Consider the following 24,781-nt stretch of genomic DNA (forward strand, 5'->3'; position numbering starts at 1 on the left):
GCAGCGGGGCCGCGCTTATATGGCTACGGCAGCGCGCTGCCGCCGGCCGCGCTCCTGCGCCGGGAACTCGCAGCGGCGGCATCGGGGGTTGGAAGCGCCGCGGTGGGAACGACCGTGGCTGGCGCCGCTCCTCTTCCCTCCCTCTATTCCTTCTCCTCCGCGGTGGGTTGCGCGGCGGCGCAAGTCCCGCGCCCGACGTTCCTCCTCTTCAGTCGGCCGCCGCGGCGCGCACTGCAGATCGTGCAACGGGAGAGGGACGAATTGACGCTGCGACCCCCCGCCCCCCCGTTTTGTTTTGGTTTATTTTATTTTTTTTTAATCGTTATTGTCCGCCCCCGTTTCTTTCCTCGCTCCGCTCCGTGGTCTTTGCCGGCGACAAGGACAGCAGTGCCCCTCGGGGAAGCCGGAGCCCTGCGGATGCGCCTCCCCGGGACTGGGGGAGCTGACTCGGAGTGGATTTATTGACTCGCGGTTGCTTCCGAGCTGCCCGAAACAGCCCGGGCTGGTGCCTGTGCGGATTGCAAACTGCGGGGAGCAGTGAGAGACACACAGGAGGAACCTCCCGCCGAAGCTGTGTCCTTTTTCCCCCGACCCTTTTGTTTTTCCCACCACCATTTATTTTACCTTTTTCTTTTAATTTATTTTTTTGTTTGTTTTACTCCTTTTCACGCGAGCCTTAGACACTGTGAACGCGTATGGCGCTCTGGATCCAAATGGGAGTTGGCAGTTTGAGTGGCATCTTCCAAGGCAGCCGGGAGACCCCCAGTAAGAGGAAGGACTGAGGCGTTTGCATTTTTTTTGTTATTGCTGTTACTTCGGAGGTAGCTTGGATCTGACCTCTCAGGAGATATTGCTACATGCGAGTGGCATACATGACTCAGTAGATCTGCTTGCAGCTCTCGCCAAGTGCATCGTCGACTCTTAGCGTGTGAATTTTTTTTTTCTTTAATTTTTTTTATTCTGTATTTCCCTATCAATCGTCCCGGCTGTTGGGATACCGGGCACCCACCCTGCTGTTGCTGCTCAGGTGCGTGGGAAGGCGCACGGCGGAGTTCGCGAGGCTCCGGGGAGGGACTCGGTGCCGCCTGCGACCATGGCAGCGCGGAGGCGAGATGCCTCCGCCTGGAAGTACTGCTGGGGAGCCGTGATGGTTTTATGCAGAACTGCACTGGCGCGGTCCATCGTTTTAGACCCCATATATTGGAATTCCTCTAACCCCAAGTAAGTTTCCATCCCGCTCCCGCCCGCCGTCTCCCCAGGGGCCGGCGCTGTCCTCCGTGCGCGGGGAGGGACGGGACGGTGCCGCAGGTCGGCCGCGGCCGCCGGGAGACACGGGGATGGGGCGGGGTGCGCTAGCGGTGAGCGGCGGCGGCGGGGGACTCCGGCCGTGGCTGGCAGCAGGACCCGGCCTTTCCCGGGGCGGGTGTTCCGTGTGACGGCGGAGCTGCCCCGTCGCCCCTTGCCCGCGGCGGGAGGGTCTGGGGAGGGAGGGGAGGCCGGGCCGGGGCGGCGGAGCGGGAGCGGTGGGGAGCGGTGCGGCGGTGGCAGGATAAAACCTGCGGGCAAGGTCCGGGCTCGCCCGGGCTGCAGCAGCGGAGGAGCCGGGCTGCGCTGAGCTGCCAGGAAAGGGTGATACTCTTCAACTTCTCCGTCTGCAGATGCAAACTCATCCCATTGACTCCAGCGAAGTTACATCTGCTTATAACAGGGCTAAATTTGGTTGTGGAGTTGATGGTATCAGGGCACATGTCAGTGAGTAATGAACTAAGCATTACCCATCACACAACCATTTAGTGTCATGCTTCATTAACAAACCCAGGCAAAAATGTACATGCGTTCCCAGGACCTCACTTTCAAAGCTGACACTTAAAATAGATGATTATCTTTGAGAAAAAAACAACAACCCAACTTAAAGGTACTCTCTTTACTTAAACGTACAAAATTGTTGCTATTGCAAAGAGGAACTTTTTGAAAAGTGGGCCATCCTTCTAAAGAAAAGTCTGAGGCAGTGATGGAAAGCTACTTATACTTCTCTTTTGTCTCCTTGGATTTTTGACATACAAAATGGAAGTTGGCTTTGTTCACTTTTGGGATCCTTGAACTTCTGTGATTAGAATCACTAGTTTGGAAAACAAAAATCACGATAGGAAGAAGTAGTGTCTGAGTTAAGGGAATTTAAAACCAGAAATGGGTTAAAATAGTTTTATATGCATATTCTATCTTCAGTTATATATATTTAGAATTAAACCATATGCAATGTGTTAATTGAATTTCGAATTCCCCATTAAGTCCAGTAAGTACACGTCTAGTTTTCCCGGGGGACTTTGTAGAGGAAATGTTAGGTGGTGATGAGACAAGTATGAATGAAGTATTTCCTGGATCAGGGATTAATCCTGCGCAGGTGGCAGGATCTGTAGGAGTTTGGTGAAGATTTCAAAGTTCGAATTAGGAGTAGCATCTCAAGTTTACTAATGCCTTACAGTCATCACTATCTACTGTTGTTTTCACTGAAGGAAAAAATCGCTACTGATTTCTGCCTGTATTTTTTTTTCTTAATATTTGCTCTGTTTCTTTTTACTAAGGAGTTTCCTGATCTCTCTTAGAGTAAAAGAAAAAAAAAAAAAACTGGCAGGAGCGCTGTGGACTGCTTAGTTCAGAGTCTTTATTTGTAATATTGATTGACAAATGCTTATTTTGTATATGTACTAGGTGGGAAGCCTGTTAAAATTAAATTTAGCTCCAGTCACTGTCTCAGCACTTCCATGATGCTGCCTAGCTAAAGCCTTTCTTTGGCTTAAGAAAGAAGGCACGGCATCACGTCAGAGGATGAAGCGGCCTGGCCGGTTATAAAGCGGGCTTTATAAGGCTGTTTAGGCTCTCGAAAGGCAAAGGCTGAGTGCCGGGGTTGCATTGCAGGAGTGGGCCTGCTGTGCTGGTGAAAAACAGCCTTGGCTCGGCCTAGGAGGAAGGGGAAGGCTTTTGCATCCCAGCCCTCGCTCCGTTTATGCCTACAGAGGTCACTCTTCCAAAGCAGAAGAGTCCAGAGCAGCCGGCTCTCCTCTGCCAGCCCCAACCTGCTTTCGCTTTTTTTTAAAACTTACCTTGATCGCTTTTATTAGCCATCAGTGAAACGAAAGCATCCGAGCAGCTGAATGCAACCCATCTCACAGAGCCTGGGGATATGCTTCTTTTGTCAAACGCGATTTGTGTTTCCATTTAGTTAATTCTAAACTGTTTGATTACAAAAAAGGTTTGAATGTTGTTAATGGTAGATCTAATGATAATATCTAATTACTTTTTCAACTTAAATGCGCGCTTAAAAATAGGTTGTGTGGCTGATGTAATTGAATTTTCTTGAGTGATTCATTGAGGCTTAATCACCACAGTGAAGAAGTACACTATTAAAATTAGTCTTTTCAATTGCTGGGGCTAGTGATTTATAGGCCTCTTGGAGGCCTGGAGTTTGAGGAGACTTGCAAATGCATTCCTGATATTGCTGCTGGTGTGGTGAGGCAGCTCCACTTCTCAGAGCAGGATTTCTTACTAATTCTTCTCACACTTGTTTACCCGAAGGATCCTGAATAATTTCTCCTTAGATAAGGTTGTCCTCACTCTGGATTCAAGCTGAGTGTTAGCTTGGGAAGCAAAGCTGTTGAATAGATCTTGGCATGGTATAATAATAAAGCTCCTTTCTGGATTTGAAATAATAACTATCTTTGGTGCTGGTTAATTTATTCAGGGAAGCTGTGCATTTGACTCTATTGAAAGTCTCAACACATAAATCTACTGAACAGGTAGGCAATTAAATGCTGGGAGAAGTTGTTAGTCAGGTTAATATAAAGTATGAAATAATAAATTTTAGGTTAAGGTGAACATATAAACTGAATTGGTTTTGCGCTGAAGTCTAGAGGTTGTAATTTCTAGCAGGTGGTCAGGATGGGGAGAGCATGCTGTAGCTATTTGAACCCAGAGCTCCCTCCCCTGTTCCCCCCCTACCTTTTCAGAGATCTACTTTATTGCATTGACCAAATAATGAGATTGAAGTGACCTCCATTAAATAATCATACCTGTCTTTTTTGCTTGGGAGGTTAAACATCATTGTTGCAGATAGTCTTGGTAGATTTTACATTTACAGACTTATCATCTGGAGAACTTTAGATCACCTGATCTTAAAAACACAGAGGAAAAATTACTCAAGATTTAACTCCTGTTGACACTTTTTAACAGGAGACTTTCTGCGTGTGTTGCTTCTGCCAAGAAAAACAATGTAAGCAGATAGCATGGATTACCTCAATTTCACCTCACAAAGGCTTAGCGCTGCCTTTGACACGCAGGACCACATGTAGTGTTATGGGGCGCCTTTTAGTGAAGCAGTAGCGAAATCTCATTCAAAAAAGCATCACTTATGCCTAAGTGTCGCTATTCCCTACGTGCTATAGGCCGGGTGAGCAAGGCAGTTCTCCTTAGTGACATGAGGAAGGTTATCCTCATAAGTGGTGCCTTTGACACTGATTAAGTTAGATTATATAGCTGTTTTTCTCTCCCTCTGATAACCAGTTATATATGGGATATTTCACAGCCTGCCTCTGAATGAATGCTAACATGTCAGAAACTGATAAAATAAACTACAATTGATGACCCTGTTAAATGTTCTATTCAGTAGCATATAGACTAGTCTGCTTCTCATTGTATCTGAAATTCTTATTTTTGTAGGTAAACAAATGCACATTCACTATCGATTGAATAGCCCCTTGAACTATGCTCTGCAGTTTGCATTTGGGTTAATCTTGTCGGTTTTAATACAGAGAGAAAAAAAAGGAGAAAGCACCAGGGGTGGAATTGTTAGTGCTTTCACATCCACATTCCTCACATTTTGTCAGGATGATAAACTGTAGGTAATGGACAGCCCTTGTTTCACAGGACGGGCAAGCCAGCCAGAGCACAAAGAGCTTGCTAAAACGATATCTCACAACATGTTTGGGAGCCTCTCAGCTGGACAAGAATTTATTTGCGAGTCCTGTGCTGTGGGACTACACTTTCTAACCTAAGCAATTACAGCTTCAAGCTGAAGAAACAGGAGTGGAAGGTTGAAATGGTTTAAACACATGCTCCTAAATTGTACCCAAAACATAGCTGTTGACACTTGGTGTGCTAATAGATGGAGCAAGTGGTGGCTTCCAGTCCATTTGATAGCTGTAGCATTTGTAGCCAGGTCTCTGAAGCACAAGTGAGTTAGCACAATGAATTCAGAATAAACTGAAGGCCGATTTCTTGAGCTGGTTATTTTCCCCAGCCTTTTATATGTAGAGTGTAATTGCTATATTATTTATAGTAATTATCTTAAAGCATGTTATCTGTAAGCTGTGCTACGTTATTTCACTTTGTTTAATGAAGTAATTGCCTTTAGAAAGGCAGTGACTAAAAGTCATGCTAAAATCACTTAAGTTCTCCCTCTTCCCACACACGAGAATGCCTCCCTCTCCTTTTTTTTTTCTCCCCCCCTTCCTTTTTTTTTCTCTTCTCTTCTCTGTTTTATTGTAAGGAGATCACATTGCTTGAGGTGTGACATGCTGGATCCTCTCAAATTCAGGCAAGGTGCCTGGCATGGGGAATCAGGAGCGGAGGAGCTGAGGTGACGCTGGCAAAGACAGGCCTTTCAGCCCTGCGCAGCAGCCACAGGAGACCATTTCTTTTCTTTAGGATCTGGTCTTCATGCCTCGTGCAAACCTGCACTACTTGAAATTGCTTGTTGCAAATGAGAAGAAAGTGTTCTTCTGAGAAAAAAAATAGTGATTAAAATGTTATTCATGTGTGCCTAATGTCTGTCTGCCTTGGCTGCTGACATAAAGAAACCTGTTTTTCTGGTCATTTATCATACATCTACATGGATTTGCTTATGAGCTCATTCTTTGTGAGGCGTTGTGGAAACTTACATAGGAATGTTAAACTGCTTGAAATATTTTGATTAAAAAACTCAGTGCCACAGAATGTAGACTTTTAACTAACACACTGTTAACATAGTGTCTTGAGGGAGGGGAGGTTTATTTGAGGGGGTGGGGAAGGGAGCAGCAAGAGAGAAGAGTTTGTGGGGGAGTTGCATGAAAAAGCAGAGGAAGGGAGGATGGCAAATGGACAGTGTTAGAAGAGCTTGGAAAAAACTCCTGTGGCTTCATTGTCTCCTTAAAGCCAGAGAACACAAAGACAAATGCAGTTCAGCCTTTCTCCCATGATGGAAAATGTAAACCGTTGACACAGCTCCCATGTTTAACTTGTTTAATTCTCATTTTAAATTCAGTACTATACCAGCCGTGTGAACTCTGAAGATTTCTTTAGTAATCCATTTTGTAGTTCCGAATCAAAAACAAAGTGAAAAGGTCTGACACAATTTGCTTTTATTTTTAGGCAAATCAACCCTGGTCATAGTTAATAAGGGGATTACAACCCAGACTAGGTCTTTACAGATGTAATGTAAATCAAGGGCAGAGTATAAAGAAACTGATCCCTTTTGATTGAAGTATGGTAAAAAGGCATAGAGAAACTAGCAGCAGTAATCTGATTGTATGGCAATAAAACCACCATTTTCTGTCTTTCAGATAAAAATAATGTGGTAAATCCATGCAGTTCATAAGATGTAAAGGCAGATAAAGGGTGATGCCATGGCAACATATAGATTAGCTTGATGTTAGAAATGACACGTCTCTGAAAGGGGTGTTATAAACGAAGGGCCTTGCTCCGGGCTGTAAGGTATTATGTGAGAACCGCACAAAACTTGGGGCCGGGATTAGGAACTATGAAAGGCCTACTTGTGGCTTGGGGTGGTTGGAGTGCTGAAGAAAAGCTGCTCAGTTCTTGCTCATTGGTGGTGTATAATATGGTAAAGATAGATTTCATTTACTGCTTTTTGCTGAGATGGGGACCGATTAAAACTCGAGATGGCTGCAATTGTGAGGTGTGGAAAATTTTTTCCTTTTTAACTCCTGCCCTAGCAGCAGCCTTTCTGAAGAATTGGCTGCACTTGGGGTTTGTTGCCTTAATCTATTTGGGCTTCGGGCAGGAGCATGCTGGCAAGGCACAGAGAACAGAGGGGATAGGTAGGACTGGGGTTATCTGGAAGGAAAACAGAGACCTTTTGATTTCAGCTGTGTTTGAGTTTGTGGTCTCCATCTCACACTCCATGGGAGCAGCAAAGATAAACATGCTGCATTGTCTGTGCCTTGGCCAGGTGATACTTCAGCATCTCTCGTGTTTCCCATCCTGCAAAAATATAAAAGAAAAAAAAACAAAACCAAAAAAACCGAACAACCACAAACAAACCAGCATCCATTCCTATTTACCAGTCAAGCTGCAGATAACCAAATGGATCTGGCTCAGTCTCTAGGTGGTGTTTATTTTCGAAAGGCTGGCTGAAATCTAGAAATGAATGAGATAAGCATCTGCCTCCCCCCAGTTCCCCCCTCCCCGGCCAACTTACAATCACTAGGATGAGTTTGCTGTCAGCCCCTTGAGTTCAACCGGAAGACAATATAGCTATTGTTTCATCATTTATTTTAAGCGATCTGCAGCTGTAAAGGTAGTGAAATACCTCTCCCAGTGCAGCTACTTGGATGTGTTTTTTCTTGCTTTTTCTCTTAAAGAGCCTTTTAAATAGTTAATACTTGCTTTTCTACCCTACTGACAACCCTGAACGCCCACAACTTAAAGTCAGCATTACATTGCAAATCAGGGGTACGATTCAAATGAGAAATATCTACTTTACTGCCTGTTCATTTGTCTGCTGAGGGGGGAGAAGAAAGCACTCTGCATTTGTTAAGCACAGTCTAGACACAAGGGGAAAAAACACCGAAGCCTACAATAACAGTTGTGTCTTTCTTTAGTGGGAATGAGCCTGGGATGAGCTCGGCAAAATGGAATTCATGCTGTTTGTTTGGCAGTGGCCTGGACACTTTTAAAGTGGATTGGGGTTTGGGGTTTTTTTGTTTGTTTTAACTATTCAAAGGGGGTTTTTTATGTAAAGATGTTAATTACATGCTTGAATTTATCATTCTTACCGTATCACACAGTATGCTTGAAATCTTCACAATTCTGATTGAAAAGGAAACTCCACACCCCAAACTGTCAAGCTGCTGATGCTGATGTGATTTAGCAAATGAAAAATAAACAAGTGCATACAGAGGGCCGGATGGATTGGCAGAATATACAGGGCCTGAAGTGTTCAGATGGGTTTCCTGTCTTGAAACTTAACCTTCCCAAATCTATAGCAAAAGATCCAATTCATTTGCTGAAATTCTCCAAAGCACAGGGGCAACCTCATCTAATTTACAGGCCGGTCACATCCAAGCACCTTGCATTCTGCATTTGACAATGATTGCTAATGGGCCATTCAACTAAAGTATTTGCTTGTTAACAGGGAACAGAGCATGATAAATGTCCAGCAAGCTTGCGGCCTCCTTCAGCTTTTCAAATGCAGACTGGTGCATATTTATGGCAGGCAAATGACAAAGGGGGAAGCTGAATTACTCTGGCCTTATGCTTTCTGTTCGAACAAGGGTTAAAGTAATTAAAGAAATAATGCAAAAACCGATGTCTTTTGTTTGCCCACCATTATCCAACGTTTAGCTTTCGAACCTGCCTGTCATGTCACATTTCAGAAATGTCCCAGATAAGGTTGTACAGGTTTGGTAGGGCACAGGGAGAAATGGGGAATCATCTATAGAGAGCATCCTGGACAGTGCACCCCAGCTTTCCCTGTGCCCAGAGTCGTTCTCCTCCAGGTTCCCCCCTCCTTAAGGGGTTTTCACTGATAAAAACTCAAAGGTGTATTTAAAACAGAGATTTTGTAATTTACACTCTTGTTCCCTAAATGGGAAAAAATTCTCCAACACTGAAGAGTGGACAGGCTTTGAGCATACATGTACATTGAGCTCAGTATGTTTCTGGAAGCCAAGTGGGAAAACAAAATGGCAGAACAAAAACCAGTTTTGCATTGCTCCTCCACCCCCAGACAGATCATAAGACCCAGAACAATAAAACATGCATGCAGAAATTTCCTAAACATGAAGTGTCTTCAGTGTCATTTTGAATTATCTGGGTTAATTTTTTTTTGTTATCTTTTTTGTCCCTGTAAATTCAGGTTTAATCTTAGCCTAGCTAGCTCCCGTTCAACTCCATGAAAATACCTCCGGTGCTTTCACTGAGTACTGCACGCCTGCAAGGGCTTTACATTATAATTATTTTTCATTATAAGCAAAATTTAAATTTTTTGTAATGAAAAAAATCTATCATTTTACTCTGGGAAAGAAAACATATGGATTTTTTTTTTTCTGTTAGCTGTGATGCACAGAACTTTCCTTTGATGTGATTATATACTTTGTCAAAGACAGCAAATAAGGGCAGGACCTCTATCTTTTTTGGCAATCCTGGCCAGCCACCACCCAGTGTTTATTGCGGTATCGGCATGATAATTATAATGCAGCTGATTTAAACTTTGATGTAATAGTCTATGCTTTCTTCTGGTTTTAAACATAAGCCCAAGCCAAAAAAGATAAAGGCTGGTAGAGGATTGTGTTGCTAGGTGAATCATTCTTGATGTATGACATATACATAAGATGGGTTTCCTACCTATAGTGTTCTTTTTAAATGTCTCATGGGTGATGGCTGAAATGGGATTTACAAAACTTTATGTGGTGGTATCAGAGCTTTGTATGCTTTAAAGAAAAGTTTTACATTGTGTCAACAGAAAAGGAGAAATTACTTGCCTTGTTTTACACAGCAGGATGGGTTAGATGGTGAAATGATAATGTTAGGCTGAAAAATTTGTGATGCTGCAAATTGCTTCAAATTGTTTTGTTAGCTTTTGTTTGAATAGGGCATTTATTTAGATACCCAAACCAGAGAAGAATGGTCGGAAAGGTGAACACTGCACTGTAAAGGGAAAAGTGTTTTAAAGCTAGTAAGAGTGATTTGAAATTTTATTATCATCATTATTATTGTTAGTTAAAGCCCAATCTCACTTGAATGCTGTTTTATTTTGGATTGGGAGTTCTGCCAGACTCCAGCCTGTCAGAGCTAAGAAGACTCAAATCAAGTCCAGGCCTATTTCTGCAGCAAGCGGGAATCCTGGCTCTTTGCCTGTGGATTCATTCAGGAAGACCCATCTGGCTTTTGATGTTCTGCAAGTTTGAAGCAGTTTGTTTAAGGAACCTATGCAGTGAGCACTGGTGGAAGCACCCATAACTGCGCTTCTTCTGACTCCTCGAGCGGCGCATCGTTTCGCAGTTTCATTTTTGCTTGGTGCTTGCCATCTGCTTACCTACTGCCTGAGCAGCAGTTGGTTTCTATACCTGACTGGATAAAAGTGTAAATTTGGAGTTGGGAACATCTTGACTCCTTTAGAGGATTTGCAGTCCCGTAGCATTCTCTGTCCACACTTCAGTTGCTTTCTTCATGTTTAATTAATTTCAGTTCAGTTCAGAAGCAGTCTAGCTTAATCACTGCACAACACTTGACCTTCAGGTTTTTGGGGGGTTTCTTTTTCAGGATATTTCTGAGCTATATAGATTAGCTGTACTGGGAAAGTCACATTGGCAGACAAGACTACTTCACTACCTGAAAAATATTTAAAAGGCGGTTTTTAGTGGTAATTGTTGTTCTTTCTATTTCAGGCACTTTTTCAAGCAAACCAAAAGGCAAATCTTAAATTTATAGCTTATTGTAGTCTTCTGTTGTGTGGATCAGTGTGTGACACCAAGGCAAGCAGGACTGTACTCTACAGCCTGACTTGGGAAACTGTCCTTATTCAGAAAAGCTCATGTCGAGCATGGGCTGAATGCTGAATATTTTTGCTGAAGCACGACGAATTAACCATGAGCTGTCTTGAACCAAGGCCAGTGTGAAGAGGCTTTTTGGGGTTGGACAAATACAGCTCTCTCCGAAGCTTCGTTGTTGTTTTTTTTTTTTTTTAATCAGAAAATGATGTCAGAAGCTACAGCCCTGTTTGCATTTGGAAAGAGATGTGTAGCTTGCCAGTAGTCAGTGTATCCCCTTGTGCCAGCTGGGAGCTCAAGCAGGTCCTTCAGCTGTGCCTCTGGAGTCTGAATGCACAGGTAGCTCTGTTTCAACCGAGTTTTCTGTGCTTTTTTTAGCTCACTGTTTGAAGTAATGCCAGCAACACATTTTCACTGACAACTGATCACTGGGAGTGACCTGGCTGTTTCCAAGAGCCCAGGTTTCCACCCCTGAGAGAGGAACTGGTTTGCAAGGGGTGCACTGGCTGAGCCTCTCTGCAGTAGAGGCTGAACCAAATGTCAGTGTTTCATGAGCGCAGGGCAGTGAGTTAAAACTGAGTGGGTTAAAACTGAATGGCTGGATCTCCCATTGGCCCTAGCTTTCTGCTGAACCCCTCTGATGGACTCTTCCATCTGGGGCAGGGTTGTCAGTTGTGTGTCAAATGCACTTTTGGACATTTACAGATTTTTTTAACTATTACAGTGTCAGTTTAGCTTCATTTCAGAGGCTGAGACCTTTGAAAAGGGGGGGGCCAAAAGCTGGTTCTTCATATGTCAGATATTACTACTGCCTTGAAGGTGGCTGTGGCCACCTGCCTTCATTCTGCTTCTGCAGAAAACCTTGGAAAAGTTGGTAATCATGTGAGAACATAGGATCTCTGTGCTTGGGAGTGGCTGAGTCTTGGGTTTAATGTGAGAAGCAAGGACAGACTGACTTTAGATGTCCCGTTTGGATTTTTGTTCAAGGTCATTTTCTCCTTGGCATAAAAATAATTTGCCAAAATAAGTTTGTTTGTTATACAATTCTGTTATTGATTTGACATAACTTCCCCTAAAAGTTGTGAGTTAACAATTTGTTCTACTTCCAGTGTGCACTTACACAGGGAAATGGTATGCAATTATATATTTTCTAACAACTGCAAAGTAGATGGAATTTTGTCTTTGAATTGGAGATAGAATCACCGATTATTAATGTCTCATCAACTAACAAGACAGTCCCCGCCCTCTTTTATAGACTTTGCTTGGAGCATGTCTTGAAACAAGACTGTACAGGTGTGAGCAAACTGTAGTTAAGAGAAGGAAGACTGCAAACTTTGGTTGGCATCCTTATATTGTGGCTGACATAAGACATTTGTTTTTCAAACAGGAACGGTAGAGGAGAGTACAGAATAGCACAGCAATAGAACAATCTGGTTTGCACTTTTTGAAAAGTAGTTCTTTGGCAAATGCCAGCTGCTCTGTGTTAGCTTTCTAAAAGCAAAGGCTTTAGATTTGTGTAAGAAACACACATGGTTTGGTTTGACTTTCTGTTCCATGCTAACTACTGCTCTGCATCTTTTCAATAAAGTGCCATCTCTGGGGTTTGGCACACCCTGCCTCTGTGAGCACAAGTCAAGTAGAGCAATAGTTTTGTGTTACGCTGAATTCATGGCACAGATTTTTTTTATTTTACTTTCTTTTTTATTTTTTCCCAAAATTCAAACCATATAAATACCTGATTATCTTTGCCATGAGAGCAAAGAGCTACTTTAAGATTCCCAGTAGCATATTTTGAACAACAATTCTTTAATTAAAACAACATTGGTCTCTTCCTGTATTTCATGGCTAGCAAATGAGAGAAAACACCAGTGTTAATATCAAAGGGAGTCAGTTTTCATTACAGTAATGGTTCAATTGTGCAATGCTGTAGGCACTGAAATTTAATATTATTGTGACTTGTATTGTAATTGTGGGATGACAGAGGAAAATGGATTAAGTTTAAATGTAAGTGTACACAGCAGCACATGGACTTTGTCAAATGGAAGCTAAGGATTGGTACAGGATGGGTCCCCCTCTGGCTCTGTCATAATGAATTAGTATTTTGTAAATAACTGGCCACTAGACTATAGATTTATTACCTTTTGCAGATCTATATGGACACACACAGACATACATCGATTCTGTACTGACTGTAATTGCAGTGCGGAGTTGCAGAACGGGTTTCTGCCTGTAGGCTTGCAGGATATTTGAATGTCTAGGCTTCTTGTCTTCACCTTTCATGAAAATATTCTTGCCTGCCAGTTTGTGAAGTTTTGTTCTGAAGGATACACCCATCCTTTCAGTTCAGGCATTGCTAAAATATGCATGGCCTCAGACTGGAAAGCCCTTTGTCATCCTGATGAATAAACCAAATTCAAGTTGCAGATGATCTTTGCTTTAGAAAATTATGCTGGAGACAACTAGTGTTAATGAGCAATATCCCCCTCTTTTCCAGTTGCCCATAAACATGCAGATTACAATGTAAGACAGTAAGTTAAACCATCCATTACAGATCTCTTCCATGGAAGATTAAGGACAATGAAAGCTAGATGTTTCATTTGTTTGCAGTGTAGGCAAGTGGAAGATGTCCCTAAAGCAGTACCTGATGGTGTACAAGTGACTAAACCTGATGCCCTGTCTTTTTACCCCATATCTTCAGTGTTTCTCAGATGTATATTCCACGTTGAAACCTGTTCTAATGTTAAAGTGCAAAAGGGGGCAGTAAAGTGCTATCCAAAAAAAAATGTTTGTTTTTATGGGTACTTTTTGTGGCAAAAGTTGCATTTCTCAATAGGCTTATAATCGCCCATATTAAAGTAATGATCACAAGAATGTCTTCTGTTTGAAAGGCTTACAAATGTTGCCAAAGTTTATCATTAAGTGTAGTGGAAATAATGTTTGCCCTGTGTATTTCCATGTACTTCTGTCCTTGAATGGAGCCCTGAAACATGCTACATATTTGAAAGGAACCGAAGGCAAGAAACTTTCCTCAGGTATATTTAGGACATGGCTTTGTGAAGCACTTCTGAAAGAATTCCAGCTTTGCTAATCATCTCTGATTCTTGTGTTGTGCATTACTAGCACCGCATTTCTCAAAAAAGCAAAATGAAAAGAATGCTGAGGGTAGGAGTTTCTGCTTGAAGTACTAAAGTGTGTAGTGGTGGCATGGGTCAAGAGTTGGGCTCTCATCCAGGCCCGCATGCATCATTTGTCAAGAGGTAACTAGAAAGAGCAACTAATTACAATGCACCTACTGAGTGTTTTTTCTTTCAGAAATTCCTCAGAATAAGCCATTTATACAGACTGACTGCTACTTTCCACTGCAGCCACTTGCTGTTTTTAAACTCTACGTAGAAAGCACATTTCTGCTGAAATGAAATAAAGAGGAGAATGTGCCTGTGTGTCTCCATGCTTGTGCATGAGAGCAAGTGAGCAACATTTCCATTTGCTGAAGCTGAGTAAGTCCAGCACTGTTGTGAGGTTCATATTTCTGTAAATGCTGATGAAATGTTAATATAATACACTTTAAAATAGAACATTGGTCATATTCATCCTTCTTTTTTTCCTCTCCTTACTTAGAAGACTGTCGTGAAGCACATTAGTGGTTCTTTTGTGGTAACAGGAATTGATTTAGTAAATGGATCAGAATTCTCTAGTGCTTTAAGTACTTTAAGTAGAGCAGTAATGGCTTTCTGCATATAATACTAAAAGTTAATTGCTATTAATAGTGCCTTATGTGGAGGTCATGTGTGAAAACAGAATATAAAATCTATTTTTTTTTTAATTCCTTCATCAGCTTAAAAAATTGGATTGTATATCTTTTCAACATTTCAAACCTTACCATTGTGGTAAAAGTTCCTGAGCTGGGTTTCACATTCTTGTGAAAAGAACTCCATTGCACAGGAAAAGACAGATAGATGTTTGATCTCAGAAGTTTTTTAAGGCAGGGGAAAACATGCCTAAGTTTTACGTGGGGAAAAACAGGCATTCAGTTTTACTCTCTGGGTTTACTTGAGGTGGAGGGGTAAAATGCAAGTTGGGTTGAAGATTTTAGTTACGTAAGTGGGTTTTTTGCTTTTTTCTGCAAGTGAGAGCCAAAGCAGCAAGGGAAGGGGCAACTTTCCAGCAAAACTGAACCACCTCTTGCAGGTGGAGACGACATCCTATTGAAACAGATATGCTGTCTAACAGCAAAACCCTTCTGGCAGCTGCACGCCAGGCAGCTGAAGGCAGGATGCTGCCTTGGCCCCACATGGTGGGCTGGGGAAAGGGGACCCTCAGTGCCCCTGCATCCATGGTCACTCCAAGATGGCATGATCCTAACCTGAAATGACATGGTTCCCTCGACAGGGACTGCAAAGTGACCTACCTCTGCTGGAACCCAGGTAGCCTTGAAGGGGAGTCTGAAGCATTTCCTTGGGCTTACTTTTTGTGAAGAGCAAGATCACATCTGTAACCTCGTACATCACAGCTTTTAAGGAACCAGATTGTCTCTTTGAGTGTCTCCAATAAGATGTGTTTGGTGCTGGGTTGCAGGTGACCTTCCATATCTGTGAAGGATGGAAGGGGTACAGCTTTGCCAAATACCACCTCTTAGCTGCAGGGTTTGTGCTCTTTCTAGTGCAAGGCACCTTTAGACTTGTGGCAATTCTAAGCTGAGTGGAATGAAAAGGTGCCTGTATTTCTGCAACAGTACTAGTCATAATAGTTATTTGTTGAAGGAAGTTCGTGACAAATCTTTCTAGGAGACCAGCTAGGGCATTTTCTGATGTGTTTGGAGACAAATGGTGTCTGAGGGTGTCTCTGTACAGTAGAAGCTCTGTGCCTTTAGAACTGTGATGTGATGGTACAATTTGACTGTAAAATCCTGCAAGTCCATGCAAAAAATATTTCCTTTGGAGAGAAGCATATGCACTCTTAGCCCATCCTTGCCTTACTCCTGTTAGAAATCACTTGTATTTTAAGTGCTTTCCTTGAGTATTTTGCTAAAGGTAATGCAATGAATGGATAAATGAAATGGCTGAAATTTCATATATGTTCCTAATTCCCTGTCCACTAAAAAGAGAAAACATAATAATGCTACAGAACTATTCTTGTGTAGGTTATTAACATTTCAGTTGCAAACATACTGCATCATTTTGCCCTACTGAAATCCATGGAAATCTTGCAACCAATGTCAGTAAGTGTAGGTCCAGGAAAAGGCTCCAAGAACAGTGCCTGTTTGCATGGCTACTTGAGACACATAAAATGGTGGCACCACTGACATTTTGTATCCAGCATTGTGATTTAAACAACATAAAACCTTTACCATTCCCCTTTTCAGTGCGCTGCAAGCATTTGTTCCAGGTAGTCTGAAAGAAGATGGGCTCCTTTGGAGGTGAGGAAGGGTGAGGAGAATGAGGTACCCCGAACCCCAGGATGGAGACCTGGAAACCCCTGTGGTTTCAAGGGACTGCTTCAAAGCATTTATGAGCTTGCTGCAGGTTTTATTGCAGGGGAGCCTGACTATACGTTCTTCCCTTGCAGTAGAAGTGAGAAATACAGGACTTGCTGCTTTACCAACTTGTGTTATAATATTTTATAATTTGGCCTTGTATAATGTGGTACTTGCCATTAAAGATCTTAAGGGATTAATGTGAATATATTTGTTTATTTATTTGTTTGAATTCCATTTACTTTCTAGCCTGCAAGTCCCATTAATGCTAGTAACCATTCCTTACATGAATGGTTTCATTAACTGTGTGGAAAAATGTTACATATAAATAAAGTTTAGCAGATTAAACTTCTTAAATTTTATTTAAATTCAAAAACATCCCTGTTTAGCATGTTGTGTAAAACTTTGCTGCAGTATTAAAATGATTTAATAAGACTGCATTGGTAAAGAAAAGTAGCTTCCACAACTCACTTGAAATAATTTTAATAATATGAAATGCTGTGCTTTTTTTGGCTTTCAAAGTTTCATTTTCTAGTCTGTGTATAAAGCCAGTCTGTCATCTTGCTGTGTCACACCATGGTATTTTTTCTTGCAGACTTCACATAAGCGTGGTGCCTTTTTTTCCTCTCAAAATTATGTACCCATTTTGAGACAGACTCCACATTAATCTTTTTTTGATGACACTTGTCCTTCTGTCTGTCCACAGAAGTTACTGATCCTCTCCTCATTAAATTTATGTTCACTTAATCTATTTAAACTGGAGTGAGATGAGTCCTATAAAATCATTGCTTCTGCACAAAAAGCATTTCAGATTTGCAGCTGGATGTATACCCTATATCCACGTGGCATATTTTTGTACATGATCCTGAATATGACAAAAACTAATGTGAAAGTTTTGTATAGAGCTTTTGCAGAGAGCTCTGATCTGTTTTTTTTTATTTTACGCTGTTCAGTGTTTTTGGGAATAAGGAAACTAATTTTCATCATAATTAGCCCATTGCTGCTTCACTGACATCACTAGCCTTTTCCTGAAATTTCTATTTGCTTTGCATCAAGCTGGTAGGACTTCTGCCTTGCTTAAATATTTCTCCTGTGGACAAAGTGATATTCAAAATATGAATGTTGTTATATTCTCAAAAGTCAGATGATTAATAGATATACTATTTAATAACCATTCTTCTTGGAATGTTATTCTGTATTCTGTTTCAGTTTGCAGTTTTACAAGTAACGGACTAAACATACTGTGTTATTAGTATTCATGATATTTTCTTAATAAAACTTTTCAATGAAAAACTTTATAATCAGGCTGGTAGTTAAACTTCAAAAAGTTAAGTGGGTAGGATTCCCCAACAGTAGGTTTCAGGCTGCATTTTAAGAAGCGCCTTGATTGTTCACATATTTAGGATTATTTTTGTGACATTAATTTAAAGCTAACTGCCTACACCAATTAGTTCAGGTAAGTTATTAAAGCACAGAAATTTGGCACTGCTTGCCAGTTAAATATACAAGCCTTGCATCAAGTACTAACACGCTTTCTAAAACATATTTATTTTATAATTACTGGAATATAGTTAAAGCTAAGTGTGCATATGTATGTATAGTGTGTGTACATATATATGTGTGTATAGTTTTGCAAGCTGAGGAAACCCTGACAGAACACTTGGTTACATCAGTCAATACTGATTAACAAAATCTCTTAAGAATTTATCTATGAATTTTTTCTGTTGATAATTTTACAATTTCAGAAATGTCTGTGCCCTAAGAAATGGTAGAATATTCTGAGTGAACGAGAGTGTGGGCAGGTGAAGTTCTACTTTTTTTTGAGAATTTGCTACTATGAGGTTAGGTAGGTTTAAGTGGTTATTATTAATAAAAATTCCTTTCTAATTTAATGCGGTTGAATGTGCTAAGTTTCTCTATACAGTAAGTAGATTCTTAAGAAATTAGTTGGAAACTATGCATAATATACATTTCATTTTTTATAAAATTCCATAATTAAATTTAACTTCATGTGGACTTTGACCAGTAAGGTTACATTAGTGCCAGGAACTGCTGCTGAGCCTTTTTTTATTATTCTGAACACTGAGCACTTACTTTAATAAGTGTGGTGGATAAAATCATAGTAACGTTGGTGTGAGTGGGGGATGAACTACTCTGTTCCTGATTTCTTTTTGTGTGTCATGTGACTTTTTGGTCAAATACAATAATTATTTTTAAAAAGGTCTGGGAACTCTGCGAGTTGTTATATGCTGAGCTGCATGACTAGTTGGACGTGTGGGAGGGATTCACATCCATTGGCTTAGCGCAGATGTCAAATGTCGCCCACAATACACCAGTTTTGGGCTGACAGTAAAAATGCCATCTGTATCGAAAAGTGCCAGACAGAAAGCGCATGAATTTCATCATACAGCTTATATGGTACTTAATATACTTCTCTGTGCTTTCTCACAGCAAGCACCGGGATTATTTATTGTGAGCAGGATTTTGCGAATGCTCTAAGAGTCTTGCTGTATCTGACTGCTGACAGAAATGAGTTGGGAAGCTTACTAAGCTTTTCTCTTAAGTTTCTGTTGGGGTACAGGGGCCTATGTTGGTATTTAAGTTTCCCAGTAAATCATATTTAGAGCAGAAATGCAGAAAGTTGGAAAGCTTTCTTTGGTTCCAGTGCTGTTGGAATGGTTCCAGTGCTGTTGCTATCCCGACTACTCGGAGAGCTTGTCATCCTCCCAAGCCACCACTGGAGTAGCAGCCTCCACAGGATCAGTCACAGGATCCTGGAAACACCTTGCTCTGTCTTTATTATATCTCTGTTTTGATGAGGGGAAAAAAAAAAAAGCTTTTTAATTAGTTGAAGGCACATTTTGATCAGAGTTTTAAAGCCATTTCATGAACTTAATTTTTATAGACACCATTCAGCAAACATTTCATCAGTTTTGATGCTACTCTGGAATACTTAAAGCAACATGATCACTTGCAGAAATAAAGACTCAGGATTAATCCTGAAGTTTTTTTTAACCTCTACCAAGGCTGAATGTACATTGTCGTTTTTTTTTTTTTCAGATGAAAGGTCTTCAAAAATAGGATCATAAAACAGTAGTCTTAATCCTCCTGACATTTCATAAATAGCTTCAGAAAATGCTTAGTACCCAGCAAATGATTTATTTAAAGTCTTTATAGAATGTACAGTCGCAAAAGCATTATACAAATGCAGGGATAATAATCATGCCTACTACTAATCAGTCACTGTAAGTTTTGTGGTTGAACTGAAATGCATGAGTTGAAACTTTTTTACTATCTCCATCCATATTGGGGCTTTATTGTTGTAAGAAAATAAGGAAAGTAAATTGGAAAAATATCTCTCCTAGCAAAGGTCACGATCAAAACTGCAAAGTGTGGAAAAAATTTCAATACAATCAAGTTCTCAGATTAATCCTTGCATTTTTAGCCTTTATTCTTCCCTAATCCCATCAGCGTTAGATCCTACAAGTTCAGACACTCAAGTGGAAGGAGATTTACTGAGTTTAGTTCTAAAACTGTACAGACTTCAGAGTCATAGTGAAAATATTCTCTGCCATAAAGTCTAACAAGTGCATTGGTTTAAAGCTCCTGTAAAATGTAGTTTTAACTGTCTGTCAGGGGTGGTTCTAGCCTCTGTCTTTTATGGGACAATTCCAGGCTAAAACCAAGGCTTACCAAGTGCCTTCTCTCCTGCAGCTGTTTCTGAGGATTGCCTGGCATACTGACTCTCAGTTCATCCCATTTGTGCTCTGAGTTTGCATGGAGAGCATATACTGAGGCTATTTAATGTATATACACAAAGTCTGAATTTAGAATCAGTGTCTGTTGTTTTTCAGGGCAGCTTTTATGTCATATTATTGATAATGACAGACAGGAACATTTATCTAGCCTTATGAACTTCAAATTTGTTATGCATGGGAATCTAAATTGATTAACTTAAAAGCAAAGATTCAGTCCTCTGAAATACCATGTATTTCCTATTACACAGTCCTGTTATGTGAAGAATTGCTGGCAAGAAGTATTTGCAGCAGTGGGTTCATACCCACCAGTCTTTGTCCTGGCATGCAGATGGGGGAATAGGAGTGATTGTCATCTTCCTGGTACAGAACAGGAGCAAAGTTAAAATGGGGTTGTGGTCAGACAAGGTAGTAAAGTCAGTCACAGGTGACAGAGTTTGCCTTGCAAACTCTGTCCCTTTGTTTTTGCCTGGCTGGAGTTGATCCCTGAGGAGAGCCAGAATCACAATAAGAGCTGTTCCCTTGGGAATATTTGCTGGCTGGGATGCTCCTCCTCGCCTTTCCTTGGTGCCTTTGCAGAACTGGCCTCTGCCTTAGTCATAGGATCACAGAGTCATTTAGGTTGGAATAAACCCGTGAGATCATCAAGTCCAGCTATTAACCCAGCACTGCTGTGTTCACCACTAAACCACGTCCCTAGATGCCTCATCCACACATACATCTGGTTGTCCTTCATCAGGCTGGTAACTCTGAGGATGCATTTCCACCTTTCATTTCACCATTTCAGCTTTTAGGACATGGTATTCACTGCATTCCTTTGGCATGTCTGAAAACTGGAGGAGGAGGCGCAGCTTTGCCCCGTCTCTGCTTCAATCTCAGTTTGAACAGCCGTGGCCAAGCCCAGTTTCTGCAGTCTGGAAATTACACTGCACAGCACAAAAGAGCGCAGTGATTTATACATCAACAGTCGCTTTTCTTGCCATAACATTTCATTGTTCTAGTTCCCTAAATCTGTAATTACATGTCTTTGTCCTGCTATGTGCTGCTTCATAACAAATATAATTCTTACGTAGGCTTTGTGAGGGAAAGTAATCCTGCTCAATTAGCACAGATCGTAAACTTGAATTGTGTGGGAGCAAGCAGTTGTAAATGATGGATTCGAAATTTGGAGCATTGGATCATCCTTTAATTTAGTGGGTTCTGCCCCACCGCTGCTTCATGCTTGTAGCTCCTTTTGCCAAGCCAGAGGTTGGAGGTCACCAACGCCTACAGCTTTGTTCTGCGTGGGCCTTGATACTCTAATTTAAAGTTTCCAGGAAGGCTGCTGGTGAATAAGCTAGATTTACTGCATGTGCTGTTTAAATACTAGCACTTGGAGAAGGGTGTTCATTAGGCAGCAATTGTTTCACTTGGTTTTTCAGGCTGATTCTCCATTAAGGAAGATCTTTGGAAAATGCTGGCAGGCAGGAGAAAGAGGAAAGAAAGTCAGTCTTTTAGGTCTGTGCATTCAAGTACGTTGTGTTGTTGGCTGTTGTTCTAAAACATGCACTTCTTGGCCTTAATTGAAACAAATATATCTTAATGGAGAGAGCAACAAACAAAGTTGCTGTGGCTTTTGTCCTTGTGAGAACAACTCATTTTGTGGATGAATCAATACTATAACTGTTTATATTTTTCTTCCATGAAGAAGTGGTCATGTTTGCCTGTTAATTAATATTAGTAGGAAAGACAAAATACTGTGTCTAACCTCAAATACTAAAGCTCACTGCCAGTTTGTAAAAGAAGTCTTCCTGTACTAAGGCAAAAAGCACACCTGTCTTTTGCTACTAGCACAAAAAAAATCAAAAAAGAGCTAAAATAATGACAGCAATGGTGGCATTTATGAAGAGAAATCATTGTAGTATAGTGGTCATGCTGTCTTGGATATAAGTGTTTTATCAGAAGCATGTGTGGTCCATGGATCAGGTAGATAGATCTCTGTCCATCCCAGGTCTGTAAGCATGGTCCTGGTGAGTGACTGGTGTTCCTTTGTGTTGCACTGGTAATATCAATCAGCATGTTATATATTATTTTTCCTGTCCCACATGGCTGTTCAAGGGCATTGAAAGATTTATTTTGTTATTCTCCCATGTCCAAAATTAGCAAAATATATGCAAGAATAGTAGAAATACTGTAAAAACAGAAAAACAGGATCATAGCCCACCAGGTATTGTACTAGCTGCTCTGCATGGCCAAATGCAGTGGAAGAAACAGCAATGCTTGCCAGAGAGACATGCTACAGTGCTACAGTGCCCAAAACTGGGATAAGGACTATAAGACTCATCCGTCTATAATTTCCAAGATCTAAATAAACATCTTGTTGATATTGAATCAAGGCCAAACTATTAGGATTTGGTTTGCCCAGTCTGTCATTTTGGTTTTGGAAACTGTGTTTATTTCTGTCTGTTCACTGCAATTGCTACTGTTCTGCATGAAATTTTATCAAGTGTCTCACATTTTACCTCTTCTTCTCTTCCCCCATTCCCCCTTTTTTTTTCCCTTCCTTTTAGATTCCTTCCTGGACAAGGATTGGTACTATATCCACAGATAGGAGACAAACTGGATATTATATGCCCAAAGGTGGACTCTAAAACTGTTGGCCAATATGAATATTATAAGGTCTACATGGTTGATAAAGACCAAGCAGATAGCTGTGCTATTAAAAAGGACAATACACCTCTTCTTAACTGTGCCAAGCCAGATCAAGATGTTAAATTTACCATCAAGTTTCAAGAGTTCAGTCCTAATCTCTGGGGCCTGGAATTTCAGAAGAACAAAGATTATTACGTCATATGTAAGTTCAAAATTTCAGTTGTTCATTCTTTTAAATATAACTGTTCATTATTTTTTTATGCTGTCTTGTACATTATAACCAACCTAAGAGGAATATGAATGGGTTTGTATTTTTTTTTTCTGAAAAAAAATTCCTCCCAGCAAATTTTCAATCTTGTTCCTGATTTCCAAAGGGTCTCTGTCTCTTTTTTTCTTGGTTTGTGTAAACCACATTAGATCGTACTTCCATGCTTGCACAGTATTGTACTGTATTTGCATTAAAAGTTGTATGCAGCTAAACTGTGATGCCTTCCCTGCTCACAGTCTTGGTGATGTGCCGTGCTATTGGCCTTGTCCTTGGGTCCTCTTATGCCAGGAGTAGGAGTATGGTGACACAGCTATTCTGACATGAGGCGTCCTGTGTGACGTGGCTAGCCATTGCTCTGACTAGTCCAGGGATTCTCACAGGAAGCATCTTTTGGCCACTTTGGTGCCCATTTTGTTAATTTCCTCACAATAGTTGCTGTGAGTTTCCTCACAATAGTTACTGGTAAGGGCCTATAATTGAACATGCCATTCCTCAAAACATGCAGTAGCTAGGAGAATTCTAGGGTAAAATCTAGACTACTGTGGCCTTGAATTTCATCCTTTTTCATGGTCCTGGGTTGCAAAACAAATGCGCATGGCACAGGCCTCTGTCCAGCAATACAAACTTTGTGTGAGTTTCTGATCAGGGATTTATGGCCAAAAGCAAGTCTGGAGGTAGCCACTGTGTTCAGTGATTCAAATTACTTACGATGAGTAAAGTTAATGATGTGAATCAGGAGTTTGCATAAGCTGAGACCTCAGCAGTACAACAACAATTTGCATTAGTTTAGGTTTTGTCATTGTATTATTATGCCCTGTGGATCTCATTTAGCCCCGTGGACACTTTTGAAGTCTTGAGCAAGTATCAACAGTTATTAGGTGACGGAGCAAATTCTGTGTTTTGGCTTTTCTGCAGTTACAAGGAAGTTAGATACTTGTGTGTCTTATTTCACAGAATCATAGAATAATTTGGGTTGGAAGGGACCTTTAAAGGTCATCTAGCCCCATTCAAGCCCCATTCAATCTTCCAGGACATTTTCAACTAGATCAGGTTGCTCAGAGCTCTATTCCCAGGTATGGAATATCTGCCACCCCTCTGGGCAGCCTGTTCCATTGTTTCACCACACTCTTTGTGAAAAATTTATTCACTATGTCTGGTCTAAATCTGCCCTCTTTTAGTTTAAGACCATTAACGCTTGTCCTGTCACAACAGGTCCTGCTCAAAAATTAGTCCCCAAACACATTTCTGCCACCTGCTTGAAAACTGGAGGATTGATAGCTGTTTCATGTAATGCCTGACAGTGTAATTATTTCTTAATTTCTGAGTTTAAAATATTGGCAATTTAAAAAGTGCTCTGATCAAGTACCTTTAAAGTGAAAATGGAAATGCATTCAATATAAATTAGTGCTCACTTCCCAGTTATATCCATAAAGGTACATGGTAATGTATAAAACAGGTTTTATGTCACAGAAACTTAAGTAAGAATTCACTACATTAATAATATTAATTATTAATTTTAGAAATTACTAAGCAAGAGTTACGGGAGATACAAACCACCGTTTTTTGGTTTTAAAGATCGCTTAATACTGGCACTTTCTCCGTTTAGCTAGGGATTTTATAAAAACCTGATCCTGCTTAAACAATACTAACTTTGAGAAACTTCCCACTGAAATCCAGTGAGATATTTACCAGGGTGAAAGCAGCAAAATTACACGTTGAGAGATAGTTATCTGTAACTCCAGTGAAAATGCATAGCATTTTCATCATCAAAAAATGATCACGCTCAAATATTTGGCTTAAATGAGGAAATGTGCTCATTATTTAGTGCTGCTTTTAAAAAAAAACATCCACAGAAGACCAACTGTAGTGGAACAAATGGCACTTATACAAT

General features: G+C 40.9%; 1 protein-coding gene across 1 annotated transcript in view; it reads left to right on the forward strand.

Moving 5' to 3' along the window:
* The first annotated feature begins 32 nt into the window (after positions 1 to 32).
* Positions 33 to 24,781, forward strand: part of EFNB2 (ephrin B2) — a 45,543-nt gene continuing 20,794 nt past the window's right edge. The window contains exons 1-2 of the mRNA XM_085056679.1: positions 33 to 1,221; positions 22,541 to 22,824. Coding sequence (XP_084912805.1) covers positions 1,094 to 1,221; positions 22,541 to 22,824 — 412 coding nt within the window. The 5' untranslated portion in view covers positions 33 to 1,093. The remainder of the gene's footprint in view (positions 1,222 to 22,540; positions 22,825 to 24,781) is intronic.

The sequence above is a fragment of the Lichenostomus cassidix genome, chromosome 1 (genome assembly GCF_008360975.1).
Source record: "Lichenostomus cassidix isolate B80296 chromosome 1, HeHo_3.0, whole genome shotgun sequence".
Classification (NCBI taxonomy): Eukaryota; Metazoa; Chordata; class Aves; order Passeriformes; family Meliphagidae; genus Lichenostomus; species Lichenostomus cassidix.